Source organism: Pygoscelis adeliae, unplaced genomic scaffold (assembly GCF_000699105.1).
Source record: "Pygoscelis adeliae isolate BGI_AS28 unplaced genomic scaffold, ASM69910v1 Scaffold24, whole genome shotgun sequence".
NCBI lineage: Eukaryota > Metazoa > Chordata > Aves > Sphenisciformes > Spheniscidae > Pygoscelis > Pygoscelis adeliae.
Genome location: NW_008824806.1, coordinates 2,855,677 through 2,876,350, shown reverse-complemented (window position 1 = coordinate 2,876,350; position 20,674 = coordinate 2,855,677). Strand labels below are relative to the sequence as shown.

Below are 20,674 nucleotides of genomic sequence, written 5' to 3'. Positions count from 1 at the left end.
GGGAGGGGACACAGCTGGGACAGCTGACCCCAACTGACCAAAGGGATAGTCCACACCATATGACGTCATGCTCAGCATATAAAGCTGGGGGAAGAAGAAGGAAGGGGGGACGTCCGGAGTGATGGCGTTTTTCTTCCCAAGTCACTGTTACGCGTGATGGAGCCCTGCTTTCCTGGAGATGGCTGAACACCTGCCTGCCCATGGGAAGCAGTGAATGAATTCCTTGTTTTGCTTTGCTTGCATGCGCGGCTTTTGCTTTATGTGTTACACTGTCTTTATCTCAACCCACGAGTTTTCTCACTTTTACTCTTCTGATTCTCTCCCCCACCCCACTGGGGGAGCGAGCAAGTGGCTGTGTGGGGCTTAGTTGCCGGCTGGGGTTAAACCATGACAGACCTGTGAATGCTTTTTCTTTAAAAAAAAAAGATTGGTCCAATACTATATTGAAACCCAGAGCCAAAACCCTTGTATTTCAAAATCAAAGTAAAAGGTGAAATGCAAGTCATGAATATGCGCATTTTTTCTCTTCTTCCTGACTATCAATAAGCATACTTCAAACATCTGTTTTAAGGCAGCAGTCAGATGTTCATAAAGGACTTTGCACTTTGCTTATTTTCTTCGTTTACTCATATGAGCTTCTTCAGCCGTTGCCCATGGAAACACATGCTGCACAGCTGACCACTAGTCTCGGTGCACGTGTCGGATCAACAGCTGGGGAGGCAATATTATTTATTAATATATTCACCAGAATTAACTTTGTTTTAAAATTTCACTTGCTTACAAGAAGATACACTTGCTTACAATTAAGGCTTAGGGTTATAACCACATTTCTAAAAGCCGATCAAATCTCTGAACAACCTCATTACACTGACTAGGTAGGGACAGTCCCAACAGAAGCAAATTTTCTTGAGCTTTGAGAAACTTTGGCTCAGATGAAATTCGAACGACATGATGCCTTGTAAGATATTGTGCATAGAAATCATTTGTTCACAGTGATGCAGATATAGCCTACATATTTATTTAGAATTTGACCCAGATACACTAAAAAGTTATTAGGTACACAGCTGCAGAGACTGGTAATTTCAGTTCCATGGATTTTCTGTAAAGACACTCTCTGGCTAATAGATCTGCCTAATTAACCACTGCCAAATACGCTATGGGTCAAGGACACAGTTGTAAAAACTTCCTAGGCTAGAACCATATGGATTCATCTATTCATTTATTCTAATGCACATTAGGTCAGTAACATTTTGTTAACATATTTAAAAATTATCTATGAAACGACAGGATGTGAAAAAGATTTAAACAGATGGTTAACAATGAATTGCTGGTCACCAAATGCAATAGCTTGACAGATGACAGATTGTATATGTCCTGCCAGTTTGGCAATATTACCTGGACTGGTGCTGAAACTGTTCATGGCTCAGGATTTTTTGTTTGTTTTGTTTTGCTTTCTCCTTTCTTTTCACTTGGAAGCTAACTGAAATTCTTGATGTAGACCAAGCACAAGCACAAGTAAAATAGATATACAGCATATCTCTCGTGCAAAATCATTACACTGTCAACAGTACTCTACCATTTACAGGAAATGTAGTAATACCAAAGTTCTTTTAGAGAAAATACATCATGAGGAAAAGTTTCATGGCCAAAGAGACAGTCTGACTTTAAGGGGTAGACGAGATGAGAGCTACTACTGAGGTAAGATACTGATTTCTGAAAATAAAAGAGTTTTCTCCTCTTTTTTTTTCTGATAACTAGTTTTTAATTTAGTTATTGATGTTAAAGAGCAGCAGGAAACATTATTTCAGTCTAATCTCCTAGTGAATATTTTTTCTTGCACAGATCTCAATTTGCTGTTCAACCAAGAAAAGTTTAGACTGCATTTCAGATACGTTGGTACAAAATATGGCTTTTCCAATTATACACTGTTTGAATTTCATTAGTGAAAACTACCGTACAATACAGTGATAATTATCACTTTCACAATTATCACAAAAGCGAAATAGAAGTATATCAGCCTGCCAGTTTTGAGGGAAATTGGGTGATTCCACGTGCAAAGGAGCAAAAGGAAATCCTATTCATCCATCCAATTTGTGGCAGACTTACAAAGTAATCAGTCTGTCCATCACAGTATTGTATATTTGGCTACGTTTTCCCCAGTCTCATACTAGACACTTCATGGATTCTGTTGTGAGTAAAGGTAAAAGAATAGAAAAATTAAAGCCTAGCTGTTTGTTACTGACTGCAGAACGATGCTCTCTATAAACAGCAAAAACTCAATCCTGTACAGGTAAAAATATTTTTCCAGTTCAGCTTTCTAGCCGCTCATCTCTGGAATTTTAATTCTACCTTAACGTTGACTGTCTCTGAATCTAAAAATAGCCCTTTTCATGTGCCATGTGATACTCAGGTTCAGGTTTATTTGAACTGATTAACAGATAATCAACGTTTGGCACAAATGCTTGATTAAAACTCACATACAAAGCTGGATGTGCAGAGCTGAATGTTCACTCCTGTCATTGGATTCTAGACGCTACAAACCAGATGCTGTGGTTTATAAATAATGCATACATATGCATTTGATACTGACTCTGTAAAGTGAGTTCAACACTCAAATGAGATGGGCTAGTATAAAAACTAATAGAAAATTGTGCATCAGAAATTGGTACACCGTGGAAAAAACACACCAAAATAAACCTAAGTAAGTCATGTGGAACACGCCTAATCGATTGATAACCTTAAAGAGAGATAAAAATTTACTTGTTCTTTTCCAAATCTTTCAAGAAATTCTCTCTCTTTCTTTCCCTCATGCATGCATGATTTCAACATTTTTGAATAAGAAGGAAAAAAAAGATAAAGCAAAACATTCATTTTTTTATTAAACTGAATTCTAAACCATTTATTATTAGGATGCTGTTTTAAAGCCTTTATTATTAGCCTATGCAGGAAACTGAACTGCATATGTTTTCCCTTCAATATCTCACTGCATTTTCTTTGTTTTACATTACCTCCATTATACAATATTACATAAAATTGACTTCACCACCACGTTAAAATCTTCAATTCCATACTTAAATCTTTAAAAAAAAAAATCAAGGCTAACAACAAATCTTTATGCATTCTGTTACAGCACTTTATTGCAGATCCCATATTTGGATGACTGGACCCAGATTTTATTAATAATAAAGTTATCAAGTATTGACCTTTGGCCAGCTGGCTCTCATCTCTCTTTTCTCCAAAAACTAATCTAAATTAGAAAAAACTCAGGAAAACATAATAAACTGTCTCACCTTCTGAGGCAATATTTGGTGTTCTGGAAGCATTCTTGAAAATAGTTCAGTAAGGGTTGTGTTTGTTGGGACCATCTATGTATACATTCCTAGAGAGCTGCCTGCTAAACTAACTAAAAATCACAATGCAGATAGCTTGTCAGCAAGGCATTATTAACTCTTGCTCATTTCTTTCTAAAATTTATAACTTTTGAATTGAAAAGGGCACAGCAAACATTGTGTTTCTGTAGTCACCTTTTCCTTTCCTCCTTTTCCCTCCATGTGAGTGCTGACGTTCCTTTCCAGACCAGCAACTTCCTTCAAATGAAAGAAGGGCCTTCAATTTCTTTGCGTGTTTCCAATTTTCAGTAACAATTTCCTTCAGCTTTATCCAAATCCATATGAAAGATACACTGAGTTAGGCCTTAAGCTGCACTTTCTGAATTATTTCTGGAAGACACGTTGCATTCAATATCCCACATAAAAGACCCATGGAGAACTGCATAACGGCAATTGATGATACAGGTTTTTCCTGATATGATTCAGCAGCCCCTGGGACTTAGTATTTTTTCTAGACTCAGTAGAATAGTTTCTGCTTCAGACTAGCTCCAACATAGTAACCTGGATTATTTCTGTGATAAATCACAAAATGTCAAACTGACATGAACTATAATCACACTTTACTTTTAATAATAATAGTAATAATAATAATAATATTTTAATAATATCTGATTTTAATCATCACACTTTTACTTTCTTTTAATGAAATATATTTCATTTAGTAAATACAGACACTACAGCAGTAAATACACACTTTCAACATATTAGGAGTCAGTGATGTATGAAGATCTCAATTTGACAAGTACTTTGTTGAACAGCTTTAACAGCCAGTAATATGTACCTACTAAATAACCGTTAAATGTCTATAATGTTTGGAAAACCATTTTTTTCCCCCAAGCAAATATTGAAAAGCTTTCTAAAAAAAGCTTTCTCTGAAGAAATTCTGTAGGGTCATAAGTAGAAATTGTTATTTTATTTGCACGGAAATATATAGAATCATAGAATCATAGAATAGTTTGGGTTGGAAGGGACGTTATTCTATATTTCACTATTGAATGTATAAGATTTAGAAGCAAAGGAAAATATTATCTATAACATCTAAAAATTTTGCTGTACTGAGAAAAGTAACCTACTATGTAAAGAATTAACATGTATGCATTTAAACTGTGGGAGTGCTATACGTATTTTTTTTTATATGATCAGGTCTCTTCTTTCTAGCATTCTTCTATTCTAACACAGGCACAAACACCTATGCTTACCAAAGCATGATTTTCCTTAGTATGCATTTTGTCACTCCAGTATGTCATGCCGTCATGTTCAATCACATGCTTTTCTCCTTTCAGATTAAATCTCAAACTGCATATATTGCTTTTTGTTTTAAACTTAGAGTCACTATTAAAGCACAGTGGGGAAATAATCACAGGATATATTGAATATCAGACTAAATTTACCAAAGGATTTTGCCAGACTTTGCTTTTTACTTTAGAAAATACGCATTTAGTCACAGAAATTTCAAGATAGTGAAATGTCTGCTTCTCTGCCTCTCAGTTTCTTACTTTCCTCTCTCCATCTTATCCTCTCTAAATATGCAAAGTATTTCCAGGTTTACAAGAGCTAATACTGAAGGTATTTCCAATTTCAGAATGCTGCTGTTAGTGCTACTTAGAACACAGAGACTTCTCCTGCAGCCTAGAATGGAAACACTTAAGAAAGAAGAAAAAATGCTACGCTTGTTTTAATTACATACAATAAGGCCAAAATATACACTTTTATCTGAAGATACTAATTAATGTATTATTTAGAACCAAAATTGTGCTGCACTTTAGGAGTCACTTTTGGAAGGGTCCAATCTGCATGATACATGCAACTGAAGAAACTTGCTAGAAAGCCAGAGATGTCTTTTCACAGTTACAATGACCACGAAAATAAGAGACAGATTACAACCTGGTTTGCTGTGCAAGCTTGCTGGATCTTCATAAAGCAGTATAGAAGAGAAAAAAGCTAATTATCAGTTACACTAAACTGCTGAAAAAATTCTATGTGCCTTAGGGTAGAAAACAGACGATGAGATGGGATGATGAGAACAAGAAATATAATGGTTGTGCCAAAAGAAGACAGAAGAAAATTAGCAATTAAAAACCAAACGTGATTGTTGGGTAACAGAGGAGGACTGAAACATGCAGTCTGGCAATAGCATTTCAATTTCTGTAATGGATAATTACATGTTAGGCTCTAATGTGAAGGAGATTCCTTTATGAAGCAATCCTTTTATCATGCATTATACATCACTTGCAAGGCATACCAGGAGAAAATTCTCTTTTTTCTTGCAAACACTGAGCAATTAATTCTATATAGATATATTTGAAATAAAGTACTGCTGCACACAATGGAGCCCTTATGAGTTTTCATTGCAAAAAATCAAAACTTACTATGAAATCTATGAAACCTTCATGAGCTTTACATAACAATCACGTGTTGAGATTTTAATTAAAATGCTGTATTTTGGAGTCAAACTGGTAACTCCAAAGTTATAACTCATTTCTGCTTAATTTTTGGTAGCCTTTTCATATTTTCAGTATACATTTCCTCTTCCTGAAATAGAACTGCTGGCAACAGAACATCAGTGGAGAACTTTTGTTTGTCAGAAAAGCTGCTTAGAGCGTATGAAATTCTAGGGGAAGTTCTGGTCTTATCTTTTTATTGATGGTAGTAAATCAGAGCTTCTGGATATCTGCTGCTCCTAACACCACCCTATTCCACACACACTCTTCCTAGGATCTCCAGCTGTGCTCTCTTCATTTGCTTAATGCAAAGCCCTGCCTTTGAGCACCTTTAAAGAAACTGGCTAACTAGCTAAAGGGTTGTAATCAGATAGAAACATAAAAAAGGAAGAAGTTTTCCAGAGTATGTTTATGCCCATTACATGCAAGAGCACCAGATCCCGTTACAGTGGGTAACAATTTGTTGGGAAATCACAATGTCAGAATTTGCTGATACAAATTCCTTAGGAGACAAATCTACTATTATTTACTCCTGTCATAAAGAAAATGCTTCCTATCAGAAATAATTGACTATTGCAGCTGTTTTAGTCCCACTGTCCCCAGGTGGGACAGTGGGACTAAAGACCCCAAAAAGCCAATACCAGAACTGCATACATTTCTACACTAGAAGAGCACGGGCAGTTTTAAATTCCTCTCAGATTCTGCTTTGGAGAATAGTTCTGAGCTGCTCCAACAAAAATTATTTAATCGCAGTGATTAATACTGAGAACAAATAACGCTACTGTTGCTGTTGTAAAATACTGTCCAAAAACATAACTAAAGAAGATCTAAACCAGAGATGGGAGCAAAAGATACTTGCTAGCCAAATGTAGATGAACTGAATGTGGTATTGCAGTGTTGTTGCTGGAGGGTGGGGGGCATTTATGAGAAATGGAAAGTAGAGACTCTGTGGCATGGATTGACTCGTCAGTATGGTTTGGTCTGCACTTTTGGTTTGCCACATCAATAGGCTTGCTTTCCTGGTATTACCTCTACTGTTGCTTTGTATAGATGGAAAAAAACATGCCACACAGGACATTTTTAAGACAACATTATTACAAATAGTTACAATAATTCAAAACAGAAGAAGTTAAGAAATATCCTATGCTGAAGTTTCTCCTTAAAAAGGATGAGTCTGAGAGATTGCATATTCAAGGAAGGCACAGTCTGAATTCAGATGAAGCATCAGTAAAAAAGGTACTATAACAATAAAATGAATGAGTAGTAGCAAGTTGTAGCAAGCAGGATTATATCCCTTTAACTGGGGATATAGTGGGAACTCCAGTACGAAATTACAAAGTCTATACTGTCTATAGTATGTTTCCTATGCCAGACAAATGGAAGGCAGCAAATCTAACACGAACACTTAAGACGAGCCTAGAGAATTAATAAGACTAGCATACACTGTTTCTCTGAGCTCTGTACACCATTGTCAGAGACAGGCTCCCAGCCAAGATGGTCCTTTGGAGTGACCCAAATATCTATTAATTTTGAGTATAATTGTTTTGCTCATTGAAAGCCCAACAGAGTTTGAAGTCTCTCCTTCATAATACTTGCTTGGGGTAGCTTAAAGTTATGTTTTCTCCAATCAATCCTGATAAACAGTCTGTGGAAAGGAAACCTGTTCTGCCTATGCACTCCATTGCCGATTTGTGTTCTACACACATTTGCTCCCAGATGATGAACTGTGGGCTATATTCCTGTCATTAAGCAATTATTGCCAAATTGTTGGCAACTATTGCCCAAAATAAATGTTATAGGTAAACACAAGGTGTATCAACCAAAAAGGCCATTACCTCTCTAAGATGTCCAGTGATCATATTCATGTGACTATGGCTGCAAAAGTACAGCAGATAAAACCATCTGAGGTCATCTCAGAATAAAACTAATTAAACCCTGTATTAGAGAATGATTTGTGCTTGAACCATATCTGGTGTTGCAAAAGCCTGTAGCCATTGTGAGTTGGACCAGGTCAGCTGCTGGATGTGAAAACTGCTAAGTCAGGTTACAGACATGTTGTTTAAACTGGGCAGGCAGTACAGATGTGATGTAAGGTACAAACCATCAAGATTTATACTACAGCAAACACAGAGCTAGGATCTCAAAGGAAAGCACAGGAGAAACATCAATGCCCATAGATCTAAATAAAACAATTGTAAATTGCAGTAGATAAACCACAAAAGAGGCTCAGAAGAGACTGGATTTTGCAAAGGCATAGCTCAACTCTAAGTTACTTAGTTACTCTAAGCAGTAAGTATACAAAGCCAGTATTCCAAATGTAACTATTCCAGATGTAGATAAAAGCATTCCCAAAGGTATTATGGATGTCATTATCTATATTGTTAATGTCTTTGCCACATCAAGCAGACAGCCATAGGCTAATGGATTAATACTGGACAGTGATTTAGCAATCTGTGTTCCCTAAATCCATCTGCTTGTTACACTTTGGAAGATTTCTAGCTGAACCTCAATTACACCTTCAGATGTTTGAGGAACAAAACTTTTTACTTGCTTACTTGTACCTTCCATTTACTGCTAAATAACCTTCCTTTCTCTTTGAAGTGATTGTCAGGACACAAATTCACTACAGGGTTACTGCTATCATTGTTCCACCACCTCCACCAGACTGGAGCAAGCTAAGAGGGTGTAGGGCATGAATTCCTTAAGGAAACATTGTGGAACTGCCTTGCCAAGAGCTACTCAGTAAACAGAAACATCTGCAATACCACAGTGTGTGGTGAAGGCATGGTTGGAAGTTCAGATGGTTTCTAAGGGATGTCAGGAATCTCTGAGGCTGCCTGGAGTGCACTAGGATGACATCTTGTGGCTCTTCCCTATCACTGTCATAGCAGATTCCAACACAATCTCCTGCTCTGTGTGAAAATGTTTTAAAAGAAATCATTTAAAATAGCCAGTCTCATTATGGTGAAGACTACAAGCAAGACTACTGACCAGAAGACAAGAAAATAATTTGGTTTACCTGGGTATGCACTTCTGCTTAACGTCCCTGTTGTGTAGAAGATGCTTAAATACTGAAAGGTATCCAGTATGTATGATGAGATGTGAGAATCACTGTGCTGAGCTGTGTGAGAGCAGACTTGGAACAGAGACAGAGACTGAAGCATCTTCACTGGAAGGCAGAGCAGATTCCTGGAAGCAAAAATCAGGCTAGCGCTTAGTGATTTTATTTATTTTTCTGAGGACTTCGGTAAAAGTAAGGCTGGAAAGAAGGCATAGACCGGGAATTTTAATCAGAAAGGCATTCAGCTGGTGTCCTTGGGAAAACTCAATTCTCGGGCTAAAGGACTGACACTTCTGGACTCCTCTCAAGCAAACAAACCAGTCACGGTCTGAAAAAATGAGAAATAGTTCATCGTTCTGAATGAACTTCCCGCTCATGACCTCCTCGTTTGAGATGAGTTTGACTGTCTAAGAACACACTTAAGGCTCCTGGAAGGTTAACACGTGAATGTAATATATCCAATATGCTCAAGACTAGCTGATTCCCAGACCTAAAGAAGGGACCTCATACTTCCGTATTGTTGGTGCTACCTGACAGAATATGAACTTTACACATGCTGAAGTCCTGCAAAATGTAGGCGGGATTTCTGAAGGGCCTGTCAGATTAAGTTTCTTAGGCCAAAAAAGAGAGTGTAGGATTGGAAGTAAATGACTGAATTTGAAAGAAAATTGCCCCTTAAATAATTCCAAGTGCTGGCATTCTGTCAGTGTATAAATTAAATAATTGACAAGAGGAGCAGCTATACATAGGCTCCCCAAATTTTTGTGACACAATAAAGCTGGAGTCACAATTACATGCAGTGCACATAAAATATGGTATAGAGCATAACCTTAGAATATGCTGCAGTACAACCCCATAAAGCTAGTTAAGCCATTACGACCTTGATACCCCTAGACGTTTTAGGATCTTTCAGCATTTGAAAATTGTCCCAAGACAGGTGGGATCCAGCTGTAGGAAATTTCATGAAGCAATCATACTAGTAATAGTAATGAAGCAATCTTACTAGCAATATTGTACTAATAATAGTATAGAGAGCACCAGGAAACTGTTAACTGTTTCCGTCTGAATCGTACTTCCAGGACACTGCTGAAGACACTTGGAGACATGGAAGACGCAAATGGTAAGGCCCATCATAAACTGAAGATATTTCCTAAACTTTATTATATTACAATGTATAGTACGTGAGAAAAGAAGTTCATATATTAAAACCAGTTACTTCCTCAAGCAATGGACTTGTAACTGTCAGTACCATCATCTCAGACTTGAATTTCAAAATAAAAATATTGATTCTTTTTAGGCCCAAGGTGGATCCTGTTTGGCACCTGAAAGTGCCTGCTGTAAAGGTCCTTCCTCCTGAAGCGAGAGGAGATTTGGTTCCCAGGACTGGATGACCTTCTGAAAAGGCCTTCTGAAAAGCAGGGTGGGAGGGGAGAATAGTTCATTTCTGGGCCTCACTGACATGACATGCCATCTCATCTTATCAGTCAAGGTGTTAAAGCAAGTTTTGGATAAAATTACTCCAATACTCCTAATGCATACAGCAGATACACACATATACTTGTATAATAATTTATCTTTAATACAAGAGAGGGCATAGGGTTTTCTAAATGGAGATAATAGTAGCAATTAACCTTGAAAAGTATTACATTAGCTTTGAAATATTTGTAAACTAGGTAATAAGAATGTTTTAATATGTGTCCTCATAATGCATTAGTGGACTCGGACTGTTTTTCAAGAAAATGCTAATCTTGGTAACAACAGGGTTTTGACAATACTGTAATATAGGCACAATGTTAACCTATGACTTGAAGTATTCAAAAGTATAGGTATTGCTTACAACTACTTACGTAAATTGGATAGTTTAGGTAGAAAAATGGCATTCTTGAGGACTCAGCTAGAAGAGTAGTTTCTGCAAGAAGAGGTCTCTTATCAATTATTCATTTGTGCTAAGCCAGAGAGACAGTGAATATGGATAACGTAAGGGGTCCAAAAGGCATCTCTTTTTATAAGCGTCCCAGCAAACATTCATGCAACTGTGAGGTGTGACACTCTTTACATACTGCACATAACTCATCTTTTTTGGTATAGTAGTATATCTTACAGTTTTGGGTTGTGAGTCATCAGGACTTTCTCCAGAACTTTTTCTCTCCCCTCTCATCACACGCATGCACAGAAACTCATATCTTTATATTTGGTCGATCCCATCAATGATTTCAACACAAGATCATGCAACTTCTTAGCTGTGAGTGTAACGGCACAATTCTCTTTGCAACAGCAAGCCATCACTGAACACAAAAGGTTGTCAGTCTGATGGAAAAGGGTAATAGAGGGACCAAAAAAACCAGTCAGGTGAATTTCATGTAACTCAATCCTGCCCGCCTCCTACAGGGATATTTAAATAAAGCTATTTATACAAAACATAATTTGGAAGTGAAGTTGGTCATAAAAGGTGAAACCAAATGAGAGCTACTCAAAGTATAGGCAAAGAGAAGATGAAGCAGGTCTATGACAATACCTCCCTATCAAACCTTCCTGATGTAGGGGCAGACCCTGGCGTACAAGAGTCTATTCTGATGTACCTACGACATTTGCTGAGCGTTACGCATTATTATAATGCATATGTCCAGTGAAGATATCTTCGTTAATGTCCTAAACAATTCACTTCTCTAATAACCCTTTCTCTTTTCTGCTTCAGATGTACAGGTTTATTTTGTTGGAGTTTTCTGTATTAGAATTTGTTGTTAGTAATGAGTGTTAAACTTATAACCATACTTCTTCTATGTAAAAGTACATAATATTTCCTACAATAACTTTGATATAACTACTGGGAAATAAAGAATTGATTAATAAATGGGTATTCACCTGATTTAATCTCTTTTTCTTTCATTATCTTACATTATCAACAATGAGAAGATAGCTGTTGTAGCCTGCTTTGGATGATCCAAGTTTGAAGAATAATAATTTTTGGATTATTGATCCAAAAAAGAAAATGTGCCTGGAGAAGCATATATGTTAATGCTTCTGTAATGTTATCAGAAAATGACAGTAAGGGCTATCAGAAATAAAGATTGGACAACTACAATCAGAAATTACTTCTAGAGATATCACTGGGGAAAATGACTGCAGAAATCAAAACCAGAGATGTTGTATCAGACTAAATCATCTGCCTCATTAGATTTAGGCAGTATTCAGTCTGGCTGGACTGAATTTTCTACCAGGTGCAGAACAACTCATCAATAGTTACCAGAGAAATAGGTCGGATAACAAAAGGAAGAACTCTCCTATACATATATATATAAAAAAGCTAAAACACAAGATCTCCTTAAGAAGATATACAACCATTTGTAATTTTAGATGAAGAAATTTGGGTGAAGAATTCAGGAAGGAGCCACAGGGCAATGTGAACATACAAACTCTAATACTAAATAATAAGGCTGTCTAGCACACTTTCAGTGATGCTGTTTAATCCTTCACCTTTGATATAAGAACACCTAGGACTAAAATGATTTAGCAAATCCAACTGACCTAATCAGGCAACTGAAAAAAACAGGAGAATTCAACAAATCTTTCTTACTCCACGAGCGAGAGCATGAGAAGGTAAAATAACTGTAAATAAGCCATTTTTAATGTGATTATTGTGATGTTGATCCACATGGGTCTACCTGAATCGGATCACGGAGTCTTACAGTGGAGTGCAGAAGATAGTATATGGGTCAGAGATTAGCCAAAGCAGCTAGTGGACTGAGTTAATCATAATGCAAAGCTCATAATCATAACAATGCAAGGACCTACCAAAACCTAGTAAGGGTTTTCACAGCAACCCTATCAAACTACACAATACAATGATATATGTAATCTGTGATGTTAGGGAGACACCAGCTTGAAACCACATGAAATAAAGTTCCTAAAATTTGGAGTTACTATTTTCTAATAAAAAAGACATTGAGCTAAATATTATATGTTATATTTTAAATATCCTTAAACTAGAAAGATATGGTGTGAAAACTGGATTGGAAGTTAACATAAGGGCATAAGGGCCAAAGCTGAGCATCTCTTTGCATTGTATTTGAGCAAAATGAATGCAGTCTGAATTTAAAGCATGTTTATCTAATATATCTAAATCCATATACCCTTGGTGTGTCAAAAAGCCTGAATTTCTGAAACTGAGGAATATTTTGAGTGAAGGTGACTGATGGGAAAATCAGACAGAAAAATATAATAAAAATTAGGAATTCTATACAAAGATGCATTAGATGGCCAAAATGTTACAATCTGGCAATAAAGAGAGAAGTTTTGGTTAAAAACTCATTTTCTTTCTGGGGTATAGCAGCTACATTAGTGATAAATGTGAGAGTAATAGCGAACACATGGAAAAAAGGGAAATAACAATCTGCATGAATTATGATGTATAGAAAACTTACAAAGGAGACTAAAGGCAAAGGAGAAAATCCATCACTGAAAGGCCTAAAGAGCTGGGGATAAACTTTTAGAGTTTATATTTGGGTTGATTATTTCTAAAATGCATTAGGAACAAAAGGAAACATATTAACAAGGATAGCATCATAGAGATAATATAGCAAGTGCAGTTGATCTTCCTGATTTCTGAGACGTATACCAAATGACTGACACAGAGCTAACAGCCAGAAAACATATACTGCCTACTTAAAAGGGAGGGTGAATCTGGGAGTGATGCAGAGAAACAAACAACATGACTCACTGGGTGAAGATAAGGGGAAAAAAACTGGAATCCGACACTGGTTTTTAACAATAGCAAAAAGGAAGAAATTGTGAAATAAAGTGATTACTCCTTTTTCCCTTGTCATCTTCAGAACATGTCAAGGTTTTCAATTGACGCCACCTAACTTTAGGAAGCCTGTAACTCTCACAATTTGAGAATATCACTGACCTTAACAGATAGATCCCAAATAAAAAAGATCACTTGTGCTCATTTGGTCTCTCCTTTCATCAAAGGCATTTCATGGTTTAGTCAAAACATGCTATGGGGTTCATCAAAAAGCCAATGGATGAAAGTTATTGCCCTGTGGCATACAGGAATTTAAAGCACATGATTTGACAACTCCTTTTTACTTCATATATCGACCTGTGAAATTTACTGCTCTCTGGCTTCATTTTCCTGATATATTTGCATACATCAGGAGACAATTCTATTTACTGTTGTAAAACATTTTGAATTCCACAGGAAAAAAAAGTGCAGAAGGTATTATTAGCACTAATATATTTCTAAACAGAATGGGTACACCTGATTTCACTATTCAGGTTATTTTCTTCCACCTATCAAGTTCAGTATGCCATTTTTCCCCTAATCATTGACAAAACTATGTTCTAAGAAAATGTTTACTCTTCTGCTCAGTGGACCATGAAACTAATTAGCTCTAAATATCTTGCTTAAAAAAAACCCATAACATCAATTTAAGTTTTATTGTTTTTTGATAATTAAAAAAGACATAGGGGTTTTTTTGCTATTTCAGCCTTAAGTACTGAAAAGTAATAAAAGTTTTCAAAACTTGGTAGAAATTGTGCATATTTTGATCTGTACCACCCACATTGACTGATAACTAAGATAATGAAAAAGTGAAAAAAGAGAGTCAATAAATGTAACTAGAGGGTATTTATAGATTTTCATTAAAAGGGAATTCAGCCTTGTGGAGAATATGTAAAAGTAAAGGCATTTACAGTGATAGGCAAACACTGTGCAATATATAATTTTCCTTTGCTTATGGTGGCTCTTTGACAGAAGGAATGTAGCTTTTACTTATTCAAAGTAAATAAATAAAATAGATACTTTGAAAAAATAAATTCTGTATTGAGTAGCCAGTAGGAAGTAGGGGAAGTAAATATCAGAAGTTGTCTCCTTGGGGGAGATAAAACAGACCAGAATCCCGTCTCTTTCTCATACCCAGGTTATTCTCATAAAATTAGCTAGGTTATCACCTAATATTACAAAAGAGTAAAACCGAGCAATAAGGTTCTAGTATTCTTCCATTTCGTAGTAGATGAGACAATTTCCGTTTATTCAAAGTCCCATTCTATATAAGATAACTAATAACTAAACTGCCACAGGAATGAGACCCTTGTGTTCATGAACTGCATCATAACTATTCACCACAAAGAAAAGTTGAGAGTTCTCTGATCAACTCTCTTCTTACTTGGGTCTAATATTTTTGTTCTTTTTTAAAAAAAGGTTAATTATAAGCTAGTAAGTTTGCAAAAGGTATTGTATTGATAACTCAGAGTGTAGTGCTCTTTATCAATCAATTTCTTTGACTTCTCTTCATTTGCAGTTACAGTATTTACCTACTTTGATCTCTGTGGATGTAAAGCACTAGACAAGCACATTATTATTGGGAGTGACAATTAGTCTTGAGAAAAGAAGAGACACTGACCTGGGAACACTAGAAGGTTTTGCAGCAACAATGGACTAGCCTTCAGAAGATGATTCGGAGATGTCAGACTGCTTAAAGCAGGCAACTAAGGGCTGAAGGTACCTATTAGAAATTCCCTTGGCTAGCAAGTTTCTTGTCTTACCTGCCTATTTCTGTTTTTGAAAACTGTATCCAGAACTTGAGGCTTCTAGTATGAAAAAACCAGAAGGGGAAAGCTTTCCTCTTATTCATTCTGCCCAGTAGTGGCCTGCTGAGCAGTCATGCAGGATGCACAACCTGGTCAGGTGCTCACATGTGCATAGCTCCAAATCAACTACAATACATGCTGCCGTCTGCAAATGACTTGCTAGTGCTGTTTGAGCAGAAATATTTAATCAAGCAAAACTTCACTGGAGTTCCGTGTTAAAGATTTCTATCTACTGCTTACTTGCCCACATCTGAGTAGTTGTTTCAACAGCTGTTTTAATTCAATTTATCTTGTTATATATGAAGACTTAATTGAATAAATCACTTCTAAGGAATGCCTGAAATTGCTAACATTAAAATTTCTGTCATCTCTTTTTCTTCTGCACGCTGTCGTCCATGATTGCTTTCGTACTTCATAATTCTGCACGTAACTGTCTTTGACATCGAGACTGATCTTAAGAAAATGGCAGAAAAGGCCTTATGTTTATTATAAGCTATTTCTAGTATGAAGTGCTAGTGATTATGAATCCTCTGAAATGAATATTCCTCTGTTTCCATCCATGAACAACGCTGTGAAGAGGGACATCACTGTGGAAAAGTTGCAATTCCCATCAGATCATAGCCTGGACGACCAAACAGCTTCAGTGGCTGCCAGTTTCAGAGCAACCACAAATAACTTCAGCCTTGTTTCCAGTCTTATCTAGTCCTTGTCAAAAACAGTTGTAAATATCACAAACAACTCCCTATGTGTCCGTGGTTTTGCTCTGTTGAATGGGAAGTTGTCAATAGCCAGGATTATTAAAATGGGATTAGAAGCTGCTTTGACGTTTTAGAGGAATCAAATCTTTCAGTAACTTAACTCAATTTTTACAATTTTAGCTGTAAAGTTCTACTACCGCCACTCTCAGGGCTCCTAAGCAAGGAGATTAGATAGATAGCAATAATATAGAAACATGGAATCTACATTTCACAGTAACATATATGATTACTTCTATGCCACTTTTTTTCCTGTTAGAGGTACTGCTATGAGTATTTCCTAACAAACAGGGTATTCTTATGTAAATATTTTTGATCACTCATATCCTTCACATTTCTTCTCTGAACCTTATCCCTAATGCTTACATTGATGAAGAGGAATTTATTTTGCTGTTTATTTAATTAATAAGTGATTTAGCTTTCGAAAATCAATCCAGGTTTCCCAAGAAACATTAGGACAAAACCATTTTAACTTAGGAAAGGGCTGATCTCATGATGCTTCAGCCACTCTGTCTCCAAAAATTTACCCAGAATAACTGACATACAAGGAAGGTATTCACATACAAAACCTCTTCCATATCTTGATCAAGTTCATATGATCCTTATATACAAAGATCACAATCTTTCCAGAAAAGTACGAAAAGTATACTGAAATCATATAAACTGATATCCTGAATATTGCATAACCTTAAGATGCTAACATACTGTATATTTGACTTGCCTAGTTCTTGTATCTCATTTCAATTGTGAATGAATTTTGGAAAAACTTGCCATACAAGAAATATGATTAATTTTAAATTTATATCTAGATGTGAACAAACTGTCCTCGTTAGGTATCAATACATAACTCCTTACACCTAATACATTACTGTTTTAAAAAATCAGTAAAGTTTATTAAGGAGGACATAACATAATTCATGAAGAGTTAAATATTTAACCTAGAGACAAAGTCTGTGCAATCCACAATGCATGAGAGTGAATAAATCTGTTCTGCTACTTATCACTTTGGGAGCTGTCATACAATATTAAAAACATCTATTTGAAAATACTTTTATAACAACAGTAAAACTACCCAGCAGTTAAAGGCACCTAGGCAAAACCACAGAGAGCATACTGTTACCTAAGTGAGTGCAATACATCATAAAATAACATTTAACCTAAGTCTCTGCAACCCATAAGCTACAAAAGTGTATAAATCTATTCTGCTACTTATCACTTTAAGAGCTGTCATACAATATTAAAAACATCTGTTTGAAAATACTTCTCCTACAACAACAACAGAATCACTCAGCAGTTCAAGGCAACTGGGCAAAACCACAGAAAGCACACTATTATCTAAGTGAGTGCAGTACATCAGAAAATAAGTATCAGCAAGTAAATACAATTTTTATTCCGAAAATATTTTATTCTTTTCATAAATAATGAAAATAATTGCATACTATTATTATTATACACATAATTTGTATTGAAGAGTCTGAAGAAAGCAGAATATTACTTACAGTTATGATAGTTACCATGACACTGAAAAGAGGAAAATGAGATTTTGCTATTGATTTACATAAATTGCCCCTGATTCTTCCAAATTAATGCGGAAGTGGTTCACAAAGTTCAGAATCATGATAAACCAGTGTAGGGAGGAAGATAAGTTAGCTTCAAGCTTTTGCTACCACAATAGGGACTAATTCTAGACTAGACTTCTACCAAAGCTTCAGTATCATTTAGAGAGTTCAGATTTAGCATCCTGCTTTGGGTGCACTGTGTTACAGATTATTACTGAATCTGTGGATGATTTCCAGATAGATGTAGGATGTGTTTCGTAAGACATAAACTACTCACTTGTATGAAACACGCAAAAAGATTTCATTGGGACATACTAACATTGGGGGGGGAGGGGGGGGAGAAAAAGAAGGGATATAACCTATGCAAAACCAGGCAACTGCAAATGTCCTTCTAACAAACAACATTTTCAGAAAACTGCAACAACTTCCTCACTGATTTCTGGAAAAGCATATGGATAGTACGAGTACACTTGTAAAATTAGTTTTTTCTTAACATTCTGCTTAAAAACATCTCTAACATTTGCACAATTTTATGACACATGTACTTTTCATTCATGGGTGGAAATGAATAGCCTTGACACTTAAAATCATAACAATTTTTTCAACAGTAAAAGTGTATAAATCTTCTTTTTTTCTATCGTAATCAATTCAGATCTTTAATTCTCAAGTTTAAGAAAAAAATGGGGAATAAACCTGCCCTGTTCCTGAACTACGAGAAAACAAATTCCTAAGTCTGTGCAATTTAGCTAAGCCCGTTTTTCATACCTCATTGTTTATATCTATTACTTGATTCGCATGTAACATGCCTTTTATCTGCTTCACAGCAGTTGAACACCACAGAGGAATGGGGCATGTATGTCTTCCTGTGGTTTCATCTAGCTGGCAAGCTGGAAACCTGTCCTGCACCAGGTAGAAACTTTGACTCCATGCACACGCAGACTGCCAGCTTTTTGGCCAGTGAGGCAGACAAAGCAGGCAGCTGCATGAGAAACTTATTTCTTACAGAAATCTTACAACCACTTACAGGCAGCTTCACTATATTTCTAATTGTCTTTCCATTATCAGCTTCCCCAGCCATAAAAACAAGTACAGACAACAATCAAGTGCTAAATTTTGGCAGGGAACGCGACCAGATGTGACAATCAGACTCGACAGAGCACACACAAACCTGCCAACCAACCTAAAAAGTAAATACTGCCTTTTTTTCCGAATCTCTGCAGCCTCTAATGCCGGAGATCATAACATTTCCCAAGTTGACTGACATTTCTATTTACAACTGAACACAAAACAAAAAGAAAAGTAGAATTTCATACATTTGAAGGGAATCTCTCCACTGTCATTTAAACTCAATATAATACACTCTAATGGATACATAAATTATTTATAAAAATGTGCTTGATAACACATTTTTGTGAGTCCCTGCAGGGTTTTCAGATTCTGTAGTCAATACTAGCAAGTCCACACAAGAGAGCAACAGAGAAACAGTTGAGTGAACTTCCTTATTTAAAATCACTGCGTTTCTTGAAAGGGTTACATAAACAGGATTACTTTAGACCTTTTCATAGGAGCAAATTTTGCTTATATTCTTACTCGTTAACACATGAAACCACAATCTCTCAGTCAACAAAGTTCCCCTTTTCATAGGCATAAGTATATACACTGTACTCAAATGCTAGCTTACAGGAAGATTTGAGAATACAATATTTCGTCAATATTTGAGAAACAGACCGTTTCAGTCTGGAACCTAATAAAACACTGGGATGCAATGAATATCATTACGTTATCAACCATGCTACAATCGGTGTTTTTTTAGACTAACTTTTCATATGGTAAGAATAACAGCACTTTTAGAAATAAGGTAAAAATAATCAATATTCCACTAGCTTTTACAAATAAAAAGCACATTTAAACTACAGTAACCTTCTTATTTTTCATTTTTACTGCTTTATACACAAACAATATTGCTAAGAAGAAAGGAGGTGATCTCAGATAAACAAAGCATCAAGCAATAAGACTTGCACTTGATTGCCCTAAGTGAATGTTCAAGTTGCTTATTTTGAATGAGTATTGTAGTTCTTCCTCAAGCACATTTTAAAATATTAACAGTAAATGCAGTATTCAACAAGTTTTTAAATACTATGAAAGATATATCTTGGTATTATAACAATCCCAGCACAGATGATGCTAACATGAATAGATTACAATTTTGAATAGATTACAATACAATTTTAAGGCAATATAACTGTATTTGCATGTTAACATCCTGAAACCTGCTTTGACCTCTGCTACTTTAAATTTGCAGATTTAAAACGGGAATAAGAGATTCAGCTTTTAAGGCATTTATCTCTGTTTTACATCTAAGTTTATACTTGCAGTATTCAGGATACCAGTTTGTTTTTCCTGCGAAAGAAAATCACCACAACTTTAAGATCCACAACACACAGCCACTGATGTGCACGTCGCTCTCGAGGTGACTCAGGTAGCGTCTTACATCCAGCTTACAGGTGCCCCTCGCCTCGCCGCAAGAGAATAACCAGAACAGAAAAATGACAAGCCACTGAAAAGCACTCCCTTACCTTCTAAACCTGCTTCAATCAGCCCAAACTGTTCCAACACTTTAACAAAAAGCACAATCACGATCAAAACTGCTATCATTTCAAGCCCTTCCAAGTTCATGATGAGTTAGGTCATGGTCTGACCACCGCCACTCAGAAAAGTGCTCTTCCGCCCGGCTTTCTTTGCGAAGCCATTAAACAAGGCGCAGAAGGCTCCTGCGAGGGAAGGGGGCGAGCGGGAGGGGAGCGGCAGGGAATACACCCTGTCTCCCCGAGCAGAGGCCGGGGGAGGCAGGCGGATCAACTCCGGCCTGCCGGGATCA

General features: G+C 36.4%; 1 protein-coding gene across 3 annotated transcripts in view; it reads right to left on the bottom strand.

The window, feature by feature from the left end:
- Nucleotides 1-20,674, bottom strand: part of KCNIP4 (Kv channel interacting protein 4) — a 466,638-nt gene that overhangs the window by 197,577 nt on the left and 248,387 nt on the right. The window contains exon 1 of one of the 3 annotated variants that reach the window (XM_009324066.1): nt 20,373-20,472. The exons of the other annotated variants lie outside the window; for them this stretch is intronic. Within the exon in view, the coding sequence (XP_009322341.1) occupies nt 20,373-20,472 (100 nt within the window). Of the gene's footprint in view, nt 1-20,372; nt 20,473-20,674 lie in introns of those variants that run through there. 3 annotated transcript variants of the gene reach the window in all.